This window comes from Colossoma macropomum, unplaced genomic scaffold, assembly GCF_904425465.1.
Source record: "Colossoma macropomum unplaced genomic scaffold, Colossoma_macropomum, whole genome shotgun sequence".
Taxonomy (NCBI): Eukaryota; Metazoa; Chordata; class Actinopteri; order Characiformes; family Serrasalmidae; genus Colossoma; species Colossoma macropomum.
This window is the reverse complement of record NW_023494799.1, coordinates 4,009,830-4,033,781: the sequence shown is the minus strand read 5'-3', so window position 1 is coordinate 4,033,781 and position 23,952 is coordinate 4,009,830. Positions and strand designations below refer to the sequence as shown.

At 39.4% G+C, this 23,952-nt stretch overlaps 1 protein-coding gene across 2 annotated transcripts in view; it reads right to left on the bottom strand.

The window, feature by feature from the left end:
• Positions 1-2,375: 2,375 nt before the first annotated feature.
• matk (megakaryocyte-associated tyrosine kinase) overlaps positions 2,376-23,952 on the bottom strand; it is a 30,156-nt gene continuing 8,579 nt past the window's right edge. The window contains exons 5-14 of one of the 2 annotated variants that reach the window (XM_036587275.1): positions 23,560-23,675; positions 14,993-15,212; positions 11,762-11,855; positions 11,586-11,651; positions 9,631-9,730; positions 9,392-9,476; positions 7,396-7,469; positions 7,048-7,258; positions 5,400-5,486; positions 2,376-3,968 (exon numbers count right to left, since the gene is read on the bottom strand). In XM_036587275.1, the coding sequence (XP_036443168.1) occupies positions 3,777-3,968; positions 5,400-5,486; positions 7,048-7,258; positions 7,396-7,469; positions 9,392-9,476; positions 9,631-9,730; positions 11,586-11,651; positions 11,762-11,855; positions 14,993-15,212; positions 23,560-23,675 (1,245 nt within the window). In that variant the 3' untranslated portion in view covers positions 2,376-3,776. The remainder of the gene's footprint in view (positions 3,969-5,399; positions 5,487-7,047; positions 7,259-7,395; positions 7,470-9,391; positions 9,477-9,630; positions 9,731-11,585; positions 11,652-11,761; positions 11,856-14,992; positions 15,213-23,559; positions 23,676-23,952) is intronic. The other variant, XM_036587276.1, reaches the window with a different exon arrangement.

Below are 23,952 nucleotides of genomic sequence, written 5' to 3'. Positions count from 1 at the left end.
ATTTTTACCCCTACCCCTTGTTTTCGAGTGTCACCTTGCCCCTTGGAACTGAGTTACAAGTGGTAGTGGTTGAAATCTTCCCTATGAAATGGGACCCTCAAATAAAAAGAGCTACTAGCGCTGCTCTGTAGGCGACCCTGCCAGTCTGCAGTGACAGCAGAGGAGGGTAAAGTTCAGCTCCTCACTGCTGGGCTTTAGTTACATTTAGGGCACCACAGGCCTTCAAAAAGGGTGTGACAGTTATTTATTATCGCCCACCCCTAATTCTTCAGTGATATGAAGCTGAAGTCAGATATTCGTCAGCTTCTTGTTCTAATTTTCCCGTTCCACCTTAAATGGAGCAGCAGTTACATTCTGGCACTTCAGGCATCAGAACTGGAACCTGGAATGGGAAATTTAGCTAGCTAGCTATTGAAAGATTAGCATACTATTAGCGATTTTTTATGCTTGGTATGAAGAAAACGACCATAATACATTGAAATGACATTAAACTAAGATAATATTATGGTTATTATAATTTTTAATGGAGAAAATTCTCACGTTTGTGGGTTTCTCTGGTCGCTTGTGCAGCTGTCTTACCATTTTTTCTTTTTTCTCCTCACACACTGCTTGGAGTCTCTGAGAAACCTCCGTTTGGAGGGTCATGTAGCCCTAACACTTCGCCTTACCCCTCTATCTCAACAAAAATTGGGACACCCTACCCCTAGGCATGAACGTGCAAAACGGAGGGTTAAGGGCCAAGTGGTAGGGGCGAGGGGTGAAATGGGATTGGGCCGAAGACTCTATGTTGAAGATGTTCTGGCAGCTTTCAGTGGCACCTTGTTAGTCTTGCCTTTAATTTGTCATCTGAAAATCACACAAAAGCCTCCAACACTAAATATAATGTCAAATCCAACAGTATTTAATTTTTTCAAATCACTACCTTTGTGAAGAGACACTAACATTCACACAAGCAAACTCACCTTAGCTGACTTGCACATTCTCTCTTGTGTGCACCTAAAATAGCTAAGGGAGATTTTTTGATAATCCACTTGCAAAAGGAGGGAGAAAATCAGATGAAAAAAGCATGAATTTCTAAAACTAAAAACGTTTAAAAATGTAAAAGATTTTGAGAAAATGTGGCTCCTAACAACCACCTGGAAGAGCTGGTTGACCCCAAAACTGCCCCCCACAAGATAAACAGCACTTAAAGCTTTCATCTTTGAGAGAGAGGAGCAAATCAAACTGCTTCAGATCTGAAAACATCCACAGGTGTTTCTGTCCATCCTTCCACTGTGAGAAGACGACTCAGTGCTGTGGGTCTGAAAGGATGTGTAGCTGTTCAAGAAGAACCTCACTGAGAAAAGGAGACGGACACATCAAACAAAGAAGCTGAACAATGGACTGACCACCCCAGAGTCCAGACCTCAACTTCAGAAAATGATCAACCAGCTTCTAAGACTGAACTTTGGAGGTGTGTCTGCAGATTCTTTGAGGAACTGAAAGTAGGGCTGGGCGATAAAACGATAACGATAAGTATCGCAATATAACTTTTCTTCGATAGAGCGATAAGACGGGTTCGATAAATTTTCGATATAATACACCATTCTCACACTTCCACGTTTTAAGCGAAAGCCCTGGTGGCGTTTTCTACTGTAAGGAAAGCGACACTACTCTGCTGTCGCCAGGAGAGGGCGCACTTCCGAATTTTTGAATTGATGATACGGTAGATCAAACACGACACAAAATCACCGCTTTCAGTTTAAACATGCCTAAAAGGAGGACTCTGTGACTGGTGTGAGAGATTCACACTGCAGATAATGCTTTTACACAGCGAACGTCAGATATACTGCGGTTCACCCCTCAAACTACTACGACAGCATAGAGAAACCCAGCCGTCTAGCTGGTGTCTGAATACTGTGATATGCTCTGACATGGATGTGGTAGGAGTGACAGCAGTGACCTACCGAACCGAGCTGACGTTGTTGAGAAACCATAGAGTTTAGCGCTGTTGTTGGCCACTTGTTTAGCATTTGTAACGGGGTAGCCGAGCGCTCGACACCAGACAGCTAAAAATAATCTGTTTTCTTTCTTAAATCATGACTATTACAAAAATTGCAGCTGTGCTTTTCAAGCTGATAAAAACAGCTCAGAAACTTTCTCCCACTCTTCCATGACAGATTAGTGAAATGTTCCACTGTTTGGTGAGTGTTTGTTATGATCGGACCATAAGTGATAGTTTAAAACCGCAATTAACCACCCAGGAGCAAAATTAGCCTTCAAACGTGAAAGAAATCATGATTTGACATTTATCGCGATATGTATCGATATCAAACGATATGAATTTTGTTTATCGTGATAACATTTTTGGCCATATCGCCCAGCTCTAACTGAAAGTGAGACTCCTGAAAAGAATGGAAGCTGGAATGAAGGTGAAGAGTGACTCACTGAATATATTAAAAGTATCATGTTGAAATCTGTGTAATGTTCTTGTTCATTCCTGGGGCTGAAAATTGAATAACTGACGTTTGTACAGCACTGTATGTGTGTCGCTGTCATGTGTGTTTGAGGAACAGAGGAAGAGATCAGAAGGTTACATATTGCATAAAAGCTTATATAACAGAAGTGTTACATATCCATAATAAACTGCTGCAATAATGTCTCACTTTTGCACACCACACACACATTTCTTTTTATCAAAAATAAATATTAAAGCTACTCCTACAACACAACCCTTGTTTTCAAAGGGCCTCACTCAACAATTCTTAAAAAGAAATTTCTTCTTAAAACCCACTTACGCAGTTTTCACGAAGATTCTGACATTCAATAATGTTCTCTTATTTGGGGTTTGTTCTTAGGTAAGAACAAAATCTACACACACAAGAGCACAAAGGTGAGAACAGTTCTGCGCATCCTGAGCGGAGGTGGTTCCTCGTAGGTAGAGCTTGCTTTGGACCTGAGTTTGAGTGTCTCAGGTCTTAAGCATGTCTGCCATCGTTCAGCTCTTTTCTTTCCACATTTACGCTCCATAGTATCATTTCTTAAATTAACTTCCAGCACATGCTGTACAATCACATCATCAGTGTGTCTCATTAAAGCCTCAATACAAGACCTGAGTCTTCACTTAAATAAGTTCATTGTCCTTTTGTAATACAGTTGTATGCAAAAGTCTGGACAGCCCTGGTGAAACGACATGTTTAGTTGATTTTCTAAATGAAAATAAGTTCTCATATCCTCTAACAGGAACACACTTAAATATTCACTGCACAATTTCTATTTACTTGCCGAGTTTAACATATTGGGAAAAAACATAAACTATAAAATGTGCCAGAACTTTTGCACAGACCACATTTTTTCACCAATAATTTTTCCAATATTTATTCTTATTGTCCAGTAGCCCAAACTGAATGGTATGTTTTGAAACTTTTGCAATGTTTACACTCTACAAACTCTTTATTGTAAAAAAAAAAAAAAACACTGTAAAATGTGTTTTTCCATGATATGGACCCTTAAAATTCAAGTGTGTCTCTGTAGAGGATGTATTAACTTATTTTCACTTAGAAAATCAAGAAAACATGTCATGTGACCAGGAGCACCCATGCGCTAACATTACTGCTTCATAAAGCTGTAGATAAATAAGAAATAATAACTTAGCAAGTCTGCAGACTACATTCAGTGTCAAATCCTTGTGAACAAGGCCTTGATGTAACACCCCAGAGCTGTCCAGTATAGTGTGATATTAGAGTATATATAGAGTAAAATGTCTCTTCTCCTCTGAAGGAAGCAGTTATATGGAGTCACGACCCTTTGGCAGACTCGTATTTGGTCAGTTCGGTCTGTAGACGCTCTCGGAGTTTGTGGAACGACGGCCTCATCTTGGGTTCCTTGTCCCAGCAGGCCTTCATTAGGACATAAACCTCAGGTGGGCAATTTTCAGGAGCCGCCATGCGATAGCCCATCTCCACCTCCTCCTTCACCTCCTTCAGACTCTGCAGTGGAAGAGAGAAATGGAGAATTACAAACTGCATCATTCAAAAAACACTGTACAAGCCTGGTGGTCTTTTCAAAGCCTATTCGGACACTAAACACTCTCTGTAGATGGTGATTTTTTAGTGCTTTATTGTTCTTTAAGTCTTTCTTGCTGTAATAACACAAACCACTGATTATTGATCTATAAAGAGAGATTTAGACCATATATCAAGAGCCAGTGAACGACTTATGGTGTCGACTTAAAGCCACGTTATTCAGCTAATTACGTCAATCATTTTATTCCTCTTTTCTCTCTTACAATGCAGTATTAATAGCGTGTGCTCTTCTTGAGGGGAGGCTCTTCTAAAGGGGAATCCCACCTATATTTCCAAATTTTTGCACATCTGAATCAGTAAACAGAGTCATTCAGAGTGGTTTGGTGTGAAACTTACTGAGTCAGAATTGTTCACAGTGGTGGTGATAGGAACCAGACGTCCACCTCTAAAAGCTCCCTCACAGAGAGTTAATACATGAGAGAAGATTTTGGCCTATAACACATTTTTTTCAAATCCATTCATGGTGGAGGAGTACATGCAGGGCATTGTAAAGCAAAACAGTGCACAAGAACTTATTTTTTCAGATTTTCCACTATTTCACCATCTTCAACTTTACTTAAAAACTCATGTGTATGTTCACTGTTTTTTTTTGGATAGTACATAAAATGTTTATATTTGTGTTGTAGTCATGGTGACCCCTGGTTCCTATCACCACCACTGTAAAGAGTCTCTACACTCAACCATTTCACACCAAACCACTCTGAATGAATGTTTACATCTCAAAGACAGAATTACACAGAGATGCTTACAGATGGGGGGAACTCCCCTTTAAACTTACCAATATAAACCTTTTTTAAATGTACATTTTGTGCAGCTTCATAAAAGCCTCCACCTGTTTTACACAGACAAAAGTGAATCTAGAGATCACAGAAAACTACACTGATCAGGCATAACATTCTGACCACCTCCTTGTTTCTACGCTCATTGTCCATTTTATCAGCTCCACTTACTATATAGGTGCACTTTGTAGTTCTACAGTTACAGACTGTAGTCCATCTGTTTCTCTGCATACTTTGTTAGCCCCCTTTTACCCTGTTCTTCAGTGGTCAGGGTCCCCAAATCAGAATAAAACAATATAAATGACTCTTCTCTTGGTTAGAGCAAGAATACTGAATGATCAGCTGTCACGTTTTCAGTTAAAGTAAAACTTGCCTGTGTGGGTCCTCTACTGGTGAACACACTGAACTGCAACTCAGAGTGGAACAGATAGCAGATAAATCCACTTTGGATTAAAAACTGCTTCATTAACCAAGGGCCCATATTTCACACTTGTTTTTGTTTTTATTTGGTTTTGTTGGGAACTGAACTGGTCAGAGAATGGCACAACCAACTCACCATCTTGGGGTAGGGCAGCATGCCATAGGAGAAAATCTCCCACAGGAGCACGCCATAACTCCAAACATCTGAGCGTGTGGAGAACTTCTGTAAGGGCAGAGAAAGAAACACTGTTAATAGAAACAAACCACCACAGACAAGCTCACAGTGCAGCAAATAAACACGGCCATATCAAGGCATTCTGAGGCTTTTCTAGGTGGCTCTACCATTAGGGGTGGGCGATATGGCAAAAATATAACGATATTATATTACGATACTTCAAAACATTTTCCCAGCACACACCATGCATCACGATGTTTAGTGCCACAGTCAAAACTACATCAAATATCAGTTTGAAATATCATTCAGATCTAAACTGTCTGTCTGATACTGATATGATTCCAATATCATTCTTTATCATAATAATAAATACTGTCATATTGCCCATCCCTATCTATGCACTAGCAAAGGAACACACATAAGACCATTTAACATTGATGTAAATCAGAATAAAACAACCTAAATGAAGAGTCACATCAACACAACCAGCACACTGTAACAATAATACTACAGCTCAGGGGTTTTCAGCTAAAATTAGCCACCACTTACTTAAAATGTCCAAACAAACAAACAAACATAAGTAAAGGCAACAACAGTTAAATTTAAATGCTTAACCATTAATGACTAGTCCAGTTAATCAGTCCAAAATACTAAACACAGAATATATTTTGATAAACTGGTTTATTTTCAATGTATTTTTATATTCTAATGAGTATTTTAAAATTGTATGGCCATTAGCTATTTTTTAAGAAAAAAAAATGTTTTAAAAAACTTCTTTAAAAAAAGTCTTTAAAAATATTCGTTCACAGAAGGAAAAATCCTGTCTTTTAAATTAAGTAAATATGACCATAAATACTGAATTTCAACCATTTTTTACACACATACTTTAAAAGATGCTTCTTCAAAGGTTCTTTAGTAAAGTCAATGGTTCTGTTTGGAAGCTCTATACAGAACCATTTCATCATCAAGTGGTTCTTCAGATTGATGGAGAATTTCTTGTATATTTTTTCCAAAACGTTTCTATATAGAACCATGTACAACACATTCTCCATCAATTTGAAGAACCATTTTACCATGCAAAGAATCACTTAAGCATGAAATGGTTCTTTATAGAACTCATGGCTCTAAAGAGAATCATTCCCTTTACTAAAGAACCCTTGAAGAACCATCTTTTTTAAGAGTGTACATTAAAGCGCTTTGCTACAGAATCTAAGATAGGATAATTCTTCATTAGTCTAACAATGGGGGAGATTTACAGTACTACAGCACTATTAATTACTTAATAAGGTTACAGTTTGTTACTTACTACCATAAAAACAATATATATAATACGAAAAATTATAAACTCTGATGTAATCTAATCAAATCTGCTCTATTTGCTGTGTTTTTATCTCTAACCACAGCTAAACGTACATTCAGGCTAACAGTGTGTTGGTGTCCTGGTGTGAAGGCCACTTCAACTCGCTATAAGAGTACCATAAAAGTACAAAAAGTACAATAAAGTAAATCCAGCTGCAAAGCGAATCTCTCTGTTTTTATGAGGAGTAACAGCCTACATTCACAATTTTTGCAACAACTCTGCTGCAGTGTGGTAGTTATATTTACTCACCTTGCTGTTCAGGCCCTCCGGTGCGGTCCACCTGATAGGTAACTTTGTGCTGTCAATATTCTGCAAGTCAACCTTTTCCAGGTCGACTGTGGCCAGGCCAAAATCACTGACCTTGGCCACGTTGTCCTCAGATATAAGGATGTTGCGGGCAGCCAGGTCTCGATGAACAAGCTTTTTACACTCCAGATACTCCATCCCTTCACACACATCTCTGCAAAGTCCAGCCAAACACTGTGACTCAAATTCACACAGTAAAGCACTGCATATGTCACATTGTCTCTGTGTAGCCACATATGCAATACTGTAGAGTTATATGTGTCAACTGGACTTGTCTATGTAAAAGCTTACAGTGCGTAGCGCAGGAGGTGGACTGTAGTGATGACCGAACGTCCCCGTGACCTCAGATAGTTCACCAGATTGCCCTGTGAGACAGCACACACCACTACTACTACATACAGGTACAATAGAGCCAGCATAAATCAACACAGACCACTCACATTGCTTTAAAAGGCACATATCTAACGTTTTCTTGTATTCTTTTTCTCCCTGCTGTACATGTTTACATGCTTTTTGTTTTATGTGATGTGCTAAATTGTAAATTTTACATAATTTACATTTCCAACGTCTCTTTATCCTTTAAAATTAAACACACTGTTTTCGTCACTGTGCCTTTAAGAGTGAAATATGCAAATGACTTTTGCTCTGATTGGCTCCTCTGTATTGTGCCTCATTCAAAAAGTTGCCCTGGCATGAATGGGTGGGGCTAAACTGCTGTCAGCTGAACAGGTGGATATATGTAAATGTGTTGGTTTTTGTGACATCACAAAAACAATGAAATCCAAAGAGGCTGTTTTTGAGGCTTGGTTTCTGCATATGGACCGTATGGTCTGGGGAGTAAACAATAGATTTTGAAACCTTTACAATGTTTACATACTACATCAACTCTCTCATTTCATAAAAAGTAAGGGAATTCTGGCTTTCCATGACATGGGTCCTTTAAAGATATACTATATGGACAAAAGTATTGGGACACACCCCTTAATCATTGAATTCAGGTGTTTCATTCAGTCTCATTGCCACAGGTGTATAAAATCAAGCACCTAGCCATGCAGCCTGCCTTTACAAACATTTGTGAAAGAATGGGACACTGAATTCGAGCGTGGTGCTGTAATAGGATGCTACCTTTGCAACAAGTCAGTTCGCAAAATTTCTTCCCTCCTAGATATTCCACGATCAACTGTGAGTGGTGTTATTGAAAAGTGGAGGGTTTATGAATCACAGCAACTCAGCCACGTAACACGCCACAGTGTCAGACCACGTAAAGTTACAGAGCGCGTCGCTGAGTACTGAGGCGCATAGTGAATAATAGAGACCAACACTCTGCTGATGAATAACTGCACAGTTCAAACCTCCTCTGGCATCAACATCAGCATAGAAACTGTCCATTGGAGCTTCATGCCCTGGGTTTCCATGGCTGAGCAGCTGCATACAAGCCTTTCAGCACCAAGCACAATGCCAAGCGTAGGATGGAGTGGTGTAAAGCGCTGCCACTGGACTCTGGAGCAGTGGAAACGTATTCTGTGGAGTGATTAATCGCACTTCTCTACCTGTCAGTCTGATGGACGAGTCTGGGTTTGGCGAATGCCAGGAGAACGTTACCTGCCTGACTGCACTGTGCCAGCTGTAATGCTTCAGCACCAAGACATTCTGGACAATTCTATGCTTCTAATTTTGTTGGTACAGTTTGGGCCCAAAGCCCTTTTCTGTTCCAGCATGACTGAGCCCCAGTGCACAAAGCAGCTCCATAAAGTCATGACTGGGTGAATTTGGTGTGGAAGAACTTGACTGACCCTCACAGAGCCCTGACCTCAACCCCATCCAACACCTTTTGGATGAACTAGAAGGGAGATTGTGAGCCAGACCCTCTCGTCCAACATCAGTGTCTGACCTCACAAATGCTCTTCTGGATGAATGGGCAAAAATTCCCACAGACAAACAACAAAATCTTTAGAAAGCTTCCCAGAAGAGTGGAAGCTGTTATAGCTGCACTCCATATTAATGCCTATGGATTTAGAATGGGATTCATAAAAGCTCCTGTAGGTATAATGTGTAGATGTCCCAATACTTTTGTCCACATAGTGTACATGTTGTTGCTGGCATTTTGAAACCACACTGAAAAAAAGTTTTACACCATTTAAAAAACCAGCTGCCCTTTACACTGTGTGGTGAGTTTGTTTTCCTTCCTTCACATATAAAGTTATCATTTTTAACTAATTTAATAATTCATAACTAATTTCAGTTCTGTTTAAGACACGGAATACTGTCCCAAGTCCCAAAGTCATACCTTAGCCATGAACTCTGTCACGATGTAGAGGCCGTTATGTAGAATCACTCCCATTAACTGCACTAAATTTTTATGCTGGAGTTTCCTGGAAAGAGACGCAGAGGATACGGATTATGGAAACAGGCTAGGAAATCTTTCAGCAAGTGTTGTACAGACACAGTCAGGGTAAAAGTTAGCATTTACGCAACTGGTCTCATTTTAAAAAAATGACTGTGCCCCCTGTGGGCAGAAGCACTCACGTCATGACCGACGTCTCATCCAGGAAAGCTTGAGCAGTGACGTCAGACTTTATGTTCTTCACAGCCACCTTCCTGCCCATGTACTCACCTACATACACCGCTAAACATGAGGGAGAAGGACTGTGAGACTCTGGTGTTTTGGTGTTTCAGTATTTTGATGAGAAAAATACAGATGAATTCCAGCTGTGGTGCCTAAACTATTTGCTTTTTGGGAGGCCGAAGAGCAACATTTATAGGGGGCCGAGGGCCAAAAAGACAAAACAATATACAACTAAAGAAGGTGTGTAGGATTCAAATCGAGTTGAGATGTATTTTATAACATTACATCTTGTTACTAAAATACTTTGGCAATAAAAGAATGTAATGAGTTGTACATTGTGTAAAAACATGTTCACAACTTGGCTTCATATAGAAACACACTTTCTTTACAGTGGTGGTGATAGGAACCAGGGGTCACCATGACTACAACACAAATATAGGCATTTTATTTACTATCCAAAACCGCCAGGAAATTTCACCTCCGCATTTTAACCCATCCATGCAGTGAAACACCACATACACACTAGTGAACACATACACTAGGGGGCAGTGAGCACACTTGCCCGGAGCGCTGGGCAGCCCTATCCACAGCACCCGGGGAGCAGTTGGGGGTTAGGTGCCTTGCTCAAGGGCACTTCAGTCACGTACTGTGGGCTCAGGGGATCGAACCGGCGACTTTCCGGTCACAGGGCTGGTTCCCTAACCTCCAGCTCATGACTGCCCCATGGAATGTTGATGATGATAAAATAGTGGTTAATCTTAAAAAATGCTTTCTTTGGGGACTATTTTGCCTCTCGTCATCCTGCATGTACCTCTCTGCCAATAATTTTAAAAATATGTTTTAGGCCAAAACCGGGGGCAGTGGGTAGCGCTGTCACCTCACAGCAAGAAGGGCCTGGGTTCGATTCCCTGGCTAGGCGATCAGGGTCCTTTCTGTGTGGAGTTTGCATGTTCTCCCCGTGTCTGCATGGGTTTCCTTCCACAGTCCAAAGACATGCAGTCAGGGCAACTGGACATGCTAAATTGCCCCTAGCTGTGAATGTGTATATCTGTCTGTCTGCCCTGCGATGGACTGGCGACATGTCCAGAGTGTTTCTTGCCTTCTGCCCAATGACTGCTGGGATAGGCTCCAGCGACCCAGGAGGACAAGTGGCTTAGGTTGTGTGTGTTTTAGCCCAAAACCTTCTCAAAACTGTCATATAGCAATGTCTCAGACATTAGGCAGTGTATTCACATAATAAGTTTCTGTGAAGGAGCTTTTAGAGGCATTTAACTCTACAGACGTCTGGTTCCTATCACCACCACTGTGAACACCTCAGCATGTTCCTCCATAATGGCACAATTTACATCAAACCTGTCTGAATGATGCTGTTTATGATCTCAAATCTGACATTGCCCTTTAATAACTTTACTGTAGGGTACTGTTCATAAGGCTATATGACATCTATGCAAGCTTGTTGCGACTACTGACATAATTCTAAATAAATGTTTATAAAAGTTTATTCCAAAAGGCCCCAACTGTCATAAAGGCTACTAACTCTGATCAAAATTGGCAAATGTACCCTTTATATCAGATGACACCTGTTGGAATGACCATTTATAAACATTTATGTAGAGTTATGTCAGTTATTATGACAAGCTTATGTAGGTGATATGTAGCCTTATGAACAGTACCCTACAGTTAAGTGTTACTGGACATAGCCTAGGGCTAGTAATCAATGTGCACAAAAACAATTAGTTGATACAGTTGATTGAAAAATATATACAGTTTTGTGCATTTTGAACACAGAAGAGTGGGGATTCCTTGGGAATTTAGCTGGACCAAACATTATAAACCACACATATATCGCCATCTGGTGGCAAAAAAAGTATTTATTTACACTGTCTGCATCTTAGCTGCAAGAATGAGAACAAACCTCCAAACTCGCCCTGTCCTATTTTCTCTCCTAGAGTCAGGTTGGGGAGATCCAGTAGCCATCCCGCTGAAAGTGTGAGAGAAATAAATTATTAGATACAAATAAATAAATAGAGCACATTTTAAAAAGTTTAACGCATGCTGATGCTTCTGTAGTGAACCAGCTACTTCAGTTACTTTTGTACAGTTGCAGTGCTGCTGATTTGGTGCCTTCCTTCTCCTTCGGCTTCTGCAGTGTGGTTGCAATAGCTCCTTTATTCTTAGAGTAGAACTGCAATAAGAAATAGACCACGTTACACACAGGTCATCACACTCTGGACTCCAAAAATATTCTGCCACTTCCCCACCCACTAAAGTCTGACTAACACATCCGCACATCACAGCATGTTACAGTCATTGCATTTTGTTCAGTAATAAATCTAAATTCTTCCATGCAGTGATAGGAATTCTGTGTTGCATGTATATTGACAGATGTTGAATATCTTCTCTGCAGCTGTTCTGCTTCCCTTATAAAATGTTTACAAGACGTTTATTCAAGTGTGCTATTAGTGTACTTCTCTCCGTGTCTGTGTGGGTTTCCTCCAGGTGCTCTGGTTTCCTCCCACCGTCCAAAGACATGCGCTTAGGCCAATGGATATATATCATTTTACTTGTGGTATACTTTAAAGTATACTTTTATAAACTAAAAAGTGGGCCAATTTAGTCCCAAGAAGTACTGCAATAGTACACTTACAAGTACACTACTAGTACACTGATATTAGTATACTTACTACTTACTACTTGGGAAACATACTTTACTTAAGTAAATAAAATTCACTTTAAATAAACTATTTTTTGTAAGGGTTGTCGTCTGAGCAATCTTTCTCACTCATAAACAGCGCAGAACGGCGGGGGGCATGTTCCACCCACTTTTGAAATTATGCATGACTGTCACAAAAGGTATATTATATTGTTGATTAAATATTTTTGGGAAAAAAAAATAAAATGTAAAATGTGCCATAACTTCTGCACATGTCACATTTTATGTTTTTTCACCCCAATTTGTTAAATTCAGCGAGTAATTCTGCACTAAAATGTGCAGAAGAGTGTTCTCGGTAGAGGGTGTGTTAACTTACTTTCAACTAGAACATCAACAAAACGTCATTTGACCGGGGGTGCCAAAACTTTTGCACACTACCGTATCTTGGCTTCTAATTTGAGGTGTTGGAGCGAAATGAGGAGTTTGAGTCTCGGATGTCATGAAGTAGTCTGATTGGCTGACGCTCCTGTGTTGTGACCCACAGTTGTTCAAGTGCATCAAGTTTGCACTAAATGTGCATTAAATGCAGCATAACTTAATATAAATTGCATTGCTTGCAATAATTACTTATTGTACTAAAATCACTGACTGACTTATTTTAAAGTCCTTTCCTTTAACTTGTCACATCGATCACTATAAAAGTATTTTTCTACAATATTTATTGTAACATGCAGATCAAACATAGAACTTGTTTCAATGCATTTCAGTGACAAATAAATAAGATCTGCCAGAAACGAGAAACTGATACACTGAGTATGTATCAAAATACATTACACTACTCCTGTTAACAACAGTATTTGGTCTTATTTCTTAATATTGATTTATAAGCCATTAGACACATATGACGATTTAGTCACTTTAACTGCAGGTACATCTTTCCACCTAGTTTTATTCTTGCATCGCTGTATGAGCGCTTAAGCTTTCAGATTCTGCCCCCCCCCCACTTGTCAGACCAAATTTGCACCCATGCACACAGTGTGTGAAAAGCATGCTCTGGATGGTTTAGAATAAATGACTAACATGTTTAAGAGAAAATTATAATCAGTTCTGTTGTTTTTCACTCTTATCCTGGTCACATAGTGTAGTGGATATAATAGATACAGTCGTATCTATTATATAGATATTACACTGCTGGTCAAATTAAGTGTTTTGTTGGTTTTCTAAGTGAAAATAATTTTGCCACCACTATGAACGAGGGGACATACACTATTGTGCATGGGTCTAAAGCAACTAAGGCGTTACAGGAGCCTCTGCTCCCGCACCAGCAGGCTCAGGAAGAGCTTCTTCCCTGAGGATGTGACCCTGCTGACCTCCACACCACCTTAACTGCATGTTTGCACTCACAGCACTGTTACTGTATTTTATGTCTTAGTATTATGGCTCTTTTCATATTTGCACAGTCTTTTACTGTACATGTTTTTACTCTGCATGTGTATCATTTTACATATGCTGCTCTCACAACACATACTACGTACATTTGCAGTCTCTTCACTCACTCTGTACATCGCTGTTGTTGGAAGAAAACCTTGTATCTTCAAAATGATAACTTTACACTAGAAGGAAAAAACCCACATTACTTTTAATGTAAGTCAATGGAACCAGAATTTTTTCCAAGTCATTTTGGGCCGTTTCTTTTGGTCCAACCATAATGAAATTTACAAACAATGTAAAGAGCAACAGGCAGTTTCAAAATATGTCAAAAACTGACATATTTTCTTCCGGCAGCAGCGATATACGTATATTATATTCATACTTGCATATCTATATTTTATTTACTACTCTACCATCCTTATTTGTACACATTGTAACCACAGCATCACATACCATGGTTACTTTCCTGCACTTTATATGTAATAATACTGTATTTTGCACTTCTGGTTAGATGCTAACTGCATTTCATTGGCTCTGTACTTGCACTCTGCACAACGACAATAAAGTTGAATCTAATTTAATCTAATCTAATATAATTTATTCTAATCTAATCTAAGCACACAGCCTTTTTATCTGCAATAATGGTGTCTGTGCTTGTAAAAATCACCATACAACATCAGAATAAATGCAAATAAACATAAACACAGCAAAAAGTAACAACAGTAGCCAATATTATGTTAGCTCAAAGAACAGAGTTCTGCTCCGGATTCCTCCTGGACGCCCCAGCCATCACATGGATTTATTCAATTCTATCGCTAGCACACATTTAGTGTTTTACATTTTTTTTCCCCCCAATATGTTAAATTCAGACTTATTTTCACTTAGAAAATCAACAAAGCATGTAATTTGACCAGGGGTGCCCAAACTGCTGCATAAGGCCGTGTGCAAGAAGTACAGCACAAGTACATGACTGACCAGATAAGGAGGGAGGTGAATGTTCTTTACACAATAAAAATCTGCAACAGTCTGATATAAATTACTCCATGCATGACAGTGCGTCACATCCCTGGGTTCTGTGGAGTATCTGGTCAGCGTGTCGCTTACCACGGAAATTTCAGACCACAGGAAATGAGTCAAGCACGATCTGTGCAAGTAAGATACAGGCCCACAGCCTGAAGACACGAACAGCACCTCTGAAGACATGGTTTAGCACTTCAGCACCTTCGGAAAAATCTCACCTCCACCATGTCGATGAGGTTGTAAAAGTATTGCCCTCTGTCGATGGTCAGTTTGGAGTCCTGATAGATGATGCGGTAATGAATGACCTCTTGATTAAAGCTGACACACAGCACATAGTCACCTGGGTGCCGGATAGACTCGCGTACAAGGAACAGGCCGTCCTCCATAGGATGCAGCTTACCGACAGCCTCCGGACCAGAGATCTTACCATGGAACCAGCTGAAATTTCACAAACAGCATGAGAAAACAGTGACATGGAGATATTATTCTTTAAAAAAGTTGCATAAAGTTGCAAATTGCCTGAGAATGGGTGACAAATTGGCCAGCAACACAACAAAGTGCAGCTATATGGTAGGTGTTTATGATAAAATGGCCAATGACCACTGACAGTACTGTGCAAAAGTCAAAGAGTATCCTTCATTAATTTAATTTCCAGTCAAAACAGCCACTAAGTTATTCTTTAATCGGTGTGAGGAATAAAAAGAAACAGAAAACTTCTATTTAACAGAAAATTACACAGCAGCCTCAACAACTAAATAAAACATATCACATTTGTCAGTATTTAGATTGTCCACTCTTTACCTTCATTCCAGCTTCCATTCTTTTCAGGAGACTCACTTTCAGTTTCTCAAAGAATCTGCAGACACACCTCCAGAATTCAGTCTCAGAAGCTGGTTGATCATTTTCTGAAGTAATCAAACACATTTAGTGATGTTGAGGTCTGGACTCTGGGGTGGTCAGTCCATTGTTCAGCTTCTTTGTTTGATGTGTCCGTCTTCTTTTCTCAGTAAGGTTCTTCTTGACAGCTACACATCCTTTCAGACCCATAGCGCTGAGTCGTCTTCTCACAGTGGAAGGATGGATAGAAACCAGAAACACCTGTGGATGTTTTCAGATCTGAAGCAGCTTGATTTTCTCCTCTCTCTCAGAGATGAAAGCTTTAAGTGCTGTTTATCTGATGGGGGCAGTTTTGGTGCCTACCAGCTCTTCCAGGTGGTTGTTAGGAGTCTCATTTTCTCTGCAGCATTTTTTGAACTCCAGTTTTGGAAGCTCCTGTTTTTACTTTGACGTTCTCTTTCCTTTTGCAAGTTGATTATTATTATATCTAATCTCTTCACAAATATTTCCTGAAAACTTGTACTCTGCCTTTTGCGCTGTTCTGTGTGCACTGTCACTTTTGCAATTTGAAAACTCTGTTTGTTAGTATTATAATATAGTATAGGAATAGAGTTTTGCCATTTAAGCCACTATATAACATTAGAATAAATGCAAATAGTCATAAATACAGCAGTCAGTGGTCAGAATGTGTTGTTTTCAGCAAAACTGTGAATACGTAGATTAGAGGAGCACAGGTTTGGTTCCTGGCTTCTCACTACACTCCAGCCATCACATGGGTTTGTCCAGTTGAGCAGCAGCAGCTGATTTAATTTACTGAAGGACTGATCAGATAAAGCAGGTGTTGTGTGGTAACTGTAAATACTGGACTTTTGGAAATATATAAACTAACTTACACACATTTTCTCTGTAGCATTCAATCAATTTTGTACGCCAGTTTTAGAAAGTCCTTTATTTTCACTGTTTTCATGTGACTTTCTCCTTCCTCATCTTATCTAATCTAAATTATCTTATATCTGAAATGAACAGTAAAGCGTTGCTTCATTTAACCTGGAAATGAAATACCTCGGACTTTTGCACAGCGCTTACATTCGTTCGCATAATAAAAACAACCACGTACAACTACAGAAGGGAACCGATCCTAAATAAGCTCTCTGTGCTTCATAAAAATAGGCCTATGCTGCTTTTAGAGCCTCAAACTTATTCTTCAAAATTTACATGCAAACTGCACACTTCCCGTAACAAACCACACTGGGCTACACACTCTAACTCAACAAGTCAAACACATCAATACACACAGGAAGTACCCCCCTCCTACACATACACCTATAACCATTATGTTCCAAAACAGCTCAAATCACATAGGAAGTCAACAGCGGCTGTGGCATCCATATACTATATATATGCTATAGACAAAGAACAATAAAGTATAGACATTTATACATGCAAAGGTCAGAGAACACCTTTCATTTCTTTCATTTCCAGTCAAATATTTATATTATATATATATATAAATATATATATATATATATATATATATATATATATATATACTAAAAAGTTATTTCTTTTTTTTGAAGATATTTCTGACGAGAGATCAGATAAAAAGATAATTCACTTGCATACGGAAGGAGAAAGTCAAAGGAAAATAAGTGAAAAACAACAGTTATTAAAAGCTACAGAGAAGATGGGACTCCTAACAACCAGCTGGAAGCTTTGGTAGACACCAACACTGTCCCTATCAGATAAACAGCACCTCATCTTTGAGAGATCTTAACCCTTGTGTGGTGTTGATGTGTTTGTTACTCAGTGGTCTGCTGGACCCACCGCATTATTGTTTTTTAAATCAATACAGCAATTTATGTAAAAGTACCAGATGTTTAAAATATCACAAGCGTCCAGTGTAGGGTTCTCCTATAGCAGCTGTAGCCAGTCAGCAGCCTGTCCATGTTGTCCACCCTCACACACACACACACACACAGCAGGCCATGTAGGAGGAGAACAGAGTGAAGGACACAGCACCTCCACACTTTTACTCCCCGCAGGTTCAGCCAACACCGTTTAATATAAATGTGTAGGGAGTGAACAGAGTGAAGACACTGAAAATGGGTTATTTTATATGTTCTTCACAGAAAATGAGCAAAGACCAAGAATCTGAGGTTGAAATAATAATAAATTGCATCATTTTTTCGTTTGGTAAACATTAAAAATGGGTCCCACAGACCTGAGCACCACACAAGGGTTAATCAGGACAGCAGAGAGGCTCATCGGATATATCTGCCAACGCTTCAGGACATCTGCACAGTGACAAGGCGCACTGGCAAAATTAAAGCTGACCCCTCTCATCCTGGACATCACCCTTTTCATACACTCTCCTCTAGTAGATTCAGAGCAATCAAAACCAGGTCAGCCAGACATGCCAACAGGTTTTTCCCCAGAGCTACAGCTCATTAACCACAGTGGACACCTCACACTTTATACTTAAACCAAATCAAACAGATCTCCCTTACTGTATTACAGCAAGTCCCCAGTAACCTAATGCTTATTTACACAGCTGTACAGATGTTTTACAAATGTTCATTCTGTAATATGCTGTATATAATAGTTCTTGTTGTACATTTTATAGTATATGTCTACTCAGACCTGCATATATATCTGCGCATGTACAGACATGCACACATCTCTTTAGCTCCTTTTTCACACCTCAACAAACAAAGTGATTCTGATTCAGATCTGAAAACATCCACAGGTGTTTCTGTCCATCCTTCCACTGTGAGAAGACGACTCAGCGCTGTGGGTCTGAAAGGATGTGTAGCTGTTCAAGAAGAACCTCACTGAGAAAAGGAAACGGACACATCAAACAAAGAAGCTGAAAAATGGACTGACCACCCCAGAGTCCAGACCTCAACACCACTGAATGTGTTTGGATTACGTCAGAAGAGTGAGAAGACAACTCTGAAGGCAAATTAAAGGGCCCACATCATGGAAAACTGAATATTCCTCACAGTGTTGAAATTAAAGTATGCGAATGGTTTCAGTGTTTAAGTTTCAAATCCTTTAATTTCCTTGCACACCGTCCACACGTAGTCACATGACTGAAAAACAGCCTGTTTTGAAGTCTGTTTTTGTGATGTCACAAAAAGCAACATATTTGCATATGTCCACCTGTTCAACACACAGACCATTCATGCTGAAGTTGTGAGCCCCGGTTGCTTTTTGAATGAGGCGTAATACAGAATAGCCAACCAGCAAAGAGGTCATTTACATATTGCTGTTGTGGGAACATTTGAATGAATGATTCTTTCAATCAAAGTAATTTTTTGAGTTGATTAAAACTAGTTCATTTACTTGTTACCACATGAAGTAATTTTTTTAATTAGATCTGACGAGATACTTTTTACAGTTTATCTCCAAAATGGTAACTTTACAGGAGAAGGAAAAAACCTACTTTACTTTTAATGTAAGTCAATGGAACCAGACTTTTTACCAAGTCATTCTGGTCCATTCATCATGAAATTTACAAATAATATAAAGGGCAACAGGCTCATTCAAATTATGTCAAAAAACTGAAAAATGATAAAAAATGGAGATATGAGGTAATATATGAGTCTTAAAGGCACAGGACCAAAAAAGCCTGTTTAATTCTGAGGGATAAAGAGAGAATGGAAAGTCATGTAAAAATGAATTGTTTTTGGTCACAGAAGTTTAATAAGTGGACTACGTTGATCACGAGAAGCAGAAAGTGCAACCAACTTCTAAGACTGAACTTTGGAGGCGTGTTGGCAGATTCTTTGAGAAACTGAAAGTGAGTCTCCTGAAAAGAATGGAAGCTGTAAGAAAGGTAAAGTGTGACACACTGAACACTGAAAATTATATTTGTCTGAATATTTGTATATGTTGTTGAGGTTTCTGTGTTGTGTGCTTTTAAATATATGTTTTCTGACACTGAAAAATGAATAACTTGTACTTAATGGGCACTTTTTACTAGAAATTAAAACATTTCCAGTGATGGCCTTTGACTTTTGCACAGTGCTGTAGCCTTTTTCACATGACACAACACTGTCGTTACTGTTGTTCTAACGATACAGTCAATTAGCTTAAGTAATGACTGAATATATCAACACTGTGCAACTTGTGTACTGGCCGAGCTGCTGTGAGTGAGGGTTAGACTCAAATCAGCGCTGCTTCCATGTTCCACACAATATACACTGAGTTGCCAATTTATTATGTACACCTAGCTTATATTCTATGTATGGTAGGTGAGCATGGGGAACAAATTAAGGCAGGGCTCAATTCAATACTTTTTTAAATTTAAAGACTTTTTATGTTGTCATACAAGGTCAAGCAGCGTGAGCTTCTGGCCGCATTACCATATTTCCTAGCCGCGGTCTTCTGCCAAAATTCAGAGTGATTTGTCAGCGTTTTGTGTGTTCAGTAATTTTTTTCAACCCAAGTGTTTTTTGGTTACTAAGCTGTTTCTGTGAATCACAAAATCCAACCTTGTATTACTTCAATCAACATCTCGTTTCCTACAGCGCAGCACTGCTTTGAAGCAGCTGACAAGTACAGCCTCCGCACTGCGGGGTTAGTTCATACGCAGCGTTACAGCTCAGACACCTTTAGAGAACAAAGACCATAAATTTAGCCTTTTTGTTCCATGTTTCTACATATTTTAAGATGAAAAAGAGAAACATCTGAAAACAGGGACTTTTTTCTGCTTTATTAGTATCTTTCAGATGTCAGTGTTTTAGTTTTAAATAAGTACATTAATGAAATTGACATTAACAGTTGTTTTTTTTTTACACAAAAATAATTTGGACAAAAATAAATGTGTCATTATTTGACACACAGTCTCATGTTAGTGTTCATGTATAATTTGAGGTGTGTGTCTATGGACTGAGCCGTCTGTCTGTCTTATAGATGATAATATATAATCACATTAAGAAAATATATTTGTTTTTTACAACATAGAACTATACAGAGTTAACACTGTTTGCACTGATTCATTAGACTTTTCTAGCCGGTGTTAAACTGACCCTCTATATGTTACAGTGAACCCACCCATGGGCTAAACTGTAACACTGCACATCCATAATTTTGGGTAAAATTGTACGTGAACGGTAGGAGCTAGAAACAAAGCTCAAGTGTTTCTTTGTAGCAGAGATGTATATGTTGCTTGTATAAAAACGTAATTATTCTAACTTAAATATTTTTTTATTATTTTGCAAAGAACAAAATGTGTTAGGTTGTGCCCCGCTCTCCACTAATGCACTGTTTGGCCTTTTTTGTTTGTTTGTTTTTTTTGCCACATACAGTACTATACAAAAGTCTTCTGAGATCATCTGAGAAAATAATCCATTAAGTTGGTTGCCAGGGAATTTATTTGTTCAAAAACCTGAAGGAAGTCCAGTGTTTACAGTAACCATTCAACACCTACTTTATCTAATGAACCTTTAAGGCTTATTAACTGAACAAATCCACGCAGTGGCTGGAGTTCTTTAGCTCTAAACTACATATTCACAACTTCACTGAACTTATTCATTGTTTGTATCTTTAACTGTATCTATGTTTATTTGTACTTATGCTAATTTACACAGCACTTTTCCTGACAAAAACACACTCACTGCTGAGATACATAAATACAAATTTTCATGGACCTTTGCATGGTACTGTATGCGCACTGTATTAAGACTTTATTAAGACTTAATAGATGAATTAAGACTGTGGCGTATCTGTTACTTGTCTCCTTCTAACCTGTGCATAATATATGTATATATATGCAATTTCATAAATGGAAGCAGTGCCATTTTCGTGTCCATAGTAAGCTCAAAGGGGCTGTCTGTGCTCTTTTGTGCTTTGGCCTCATTGCATATGCATGTGAAAAAGGTCGTCTTGTTTTTTGGCACTAACGTGGCTGCCAACGTTTTAACAAAAAAAGAGAGGTTTTCCGAATACACTTATTTATATTTGATGAAAAAAACACTTATAAACATCTGCCATACATACCACATTCTTAATATGATGACAGAAATAAAAACCAAATCAGATTTGGAAAAACAATATTTCAAATTGCTTTTTCCTAAAACTTTGGGTGTATCATCTTTCCCAAACAGCCGTTTAAGGACATACTGAAGCTCTTTGGCTCTGCGATCTCGGCTTTACCAAAGCTGCTCCTATTCTCGTGTTCGGTACTCGCTGTGGTTTATGTGCGCCATTGTTTGATGTACTGCACAAAGGACTGAGGTTACACACAAAATCACAATTCTCAAATGACCTTTATGCGCTCATTGAAATTAAAAAGTTTCCAAATGCGCTCTGTCCAGAACTTCAGCTCATCTCACCAGCCGAAAATGAACGTGTTTCAAAACGGAGTCAAAACAATTATTTGTTTTCCTGACATATTATGTTTAAGTAATGTCTCATTTTCTGAAAATAGTTACTTTTGAATTACTGTTGAAATAATCACACACTTCCTCAACAAGTAATTACTCATTTTTTCATGTTAGCCATGATTCTGACTGAGTCAAAATATTGAGAAAATCATAAATAGAATGTGAGTCAAACGCATGTTGTGCTGGTCATATGGTATCTCTTACAAAGCAACCTGTTAAACTGGCCAAGCCCATATCTGTAGACAGTCGGTAATTAGTGCTTCTTTTAGTAAATCCAACCCATGAAGTAAATAGCCAATAACAGTATACCCACAAAGCGCACTTATATGGTACACTATATGGACAAAAGTATTAGTACACCTACACAAGCTTTCATGACATCCTATTCTAAATCCATAGGCATTAATATGGAGTTGGTCCCCCTTTGCAGCTCTAACAGCTTCCACTCCTCTGGGAAGCTTCTACAAGATTTTGTTGTTTGTCTGTGGGAATTTCTGCCCATTCATCCAGAAGAGCATTTGTGAGGTCAGACACTGATGTTGGACGAGAGGGCCTGACTCACAATCTCCGTTCTAGTTCATCCCAAAGGTGTTGGATGGGGTTGAGGTCAGGGCTCGGTGAGGGCCAGTCAAGTTCTTCCACACCAAACTCACCCAGGCAAGCCTTTATGGAGCTGCTTTGTGCACTGGGGCTTAGTTAAGTTGGAACAGAAAAGGTTCTTCCCCAAACTGTTCACACAAAGTTAGAAGTGAGCAATTGTCCAAAATGTCATTACGATTTCCCTTCACTGGAACTAAGGGTTCTAGACCAACCCCTGAAAAACAACCCCATATCATCATCCCTCCTCCACCAAACTTTACAGCTGGCACAGTGCAGTCAGGCAGGTAACGTTCTCCTGGCATTCGCCAAACCCAGACTCGTCCATCAGACTGACAGATAGAGAAGCGCGGTTCGTCACACTACAGAATCTGTTTCCTGGTGGCGCTTTACTCCACTCCAGACGACGCTTGGCATTGTGCGTTTTGATCTTAGGCTTGTGTGGAGCTGCTCAGCCATGGAAACCCATTTCATGAAGCTCCTAACATGCAGTTCTTTTGCTGATGTTGCTTCCAGAGGCAATTTGGAACTCTTCAGTGATTGATTCAACATAGGATAGGCACTGCGCTTCAGCACTCGCCGGCCCCACTCTTTGAGTTTGCATGGTCTACCACGCATGGCTAAGCTGTTGTTGCTCCTACATGCTTTCATTTCACAGTTATAGCACTTATGGTTGACAGGGGCAGATCCAGCAGATCAGAAATTTCACAAACTGACTTGTGGTAGAGGCAACATCCTATGACAGTGTCACGTTTAAAGTCACTGAGCTCTTCAGTATGACCCATCCTACTGCCAGTGTTTGTCTATCGAGACTGCAAGTCTATGTGCTTAATTTTATCCAACTCTTAGCAATGGGCGTGGATGAAACACCTGAACTGAATAATTAGGAGGGGTGTCCCAATACTTTTGTCCATATAGTGTATGTGTACATGAGCTTTTGTTTTGTTTTAGACCAGACTTACGGCATGAGGCTGAGGTGGGGGTCCACGCGCAGGGCCTCCCGCTCTCGCACTTTCGAAGCAGAGATCAGACCCTCTTCACCCGTTCTATTGTGTCTGGCCCTGAAGATGCCCTTTCCCTGTAAAATAACAACATGTAAGCGCTTCCTCTGCTGACATTACAGTCTTGTGATGCACTAAATCTGGACGGGCTCTTCTGGAGACACAGTTAAGTCCAAACTAGGGCTGCACAATCTCACTTGGCAACCACTGATACTATACTGGCCTCTGCAATAGTGACCTGCAGCATTTAAATAGGCTCTCAAAGAGGTCACATAATGTCTTTCTTGTGTGCTGAGAGCACTCTGACCATCCACAAATGAGGTTCTGTGGGTGATCAAATGTTCATGTCATTCA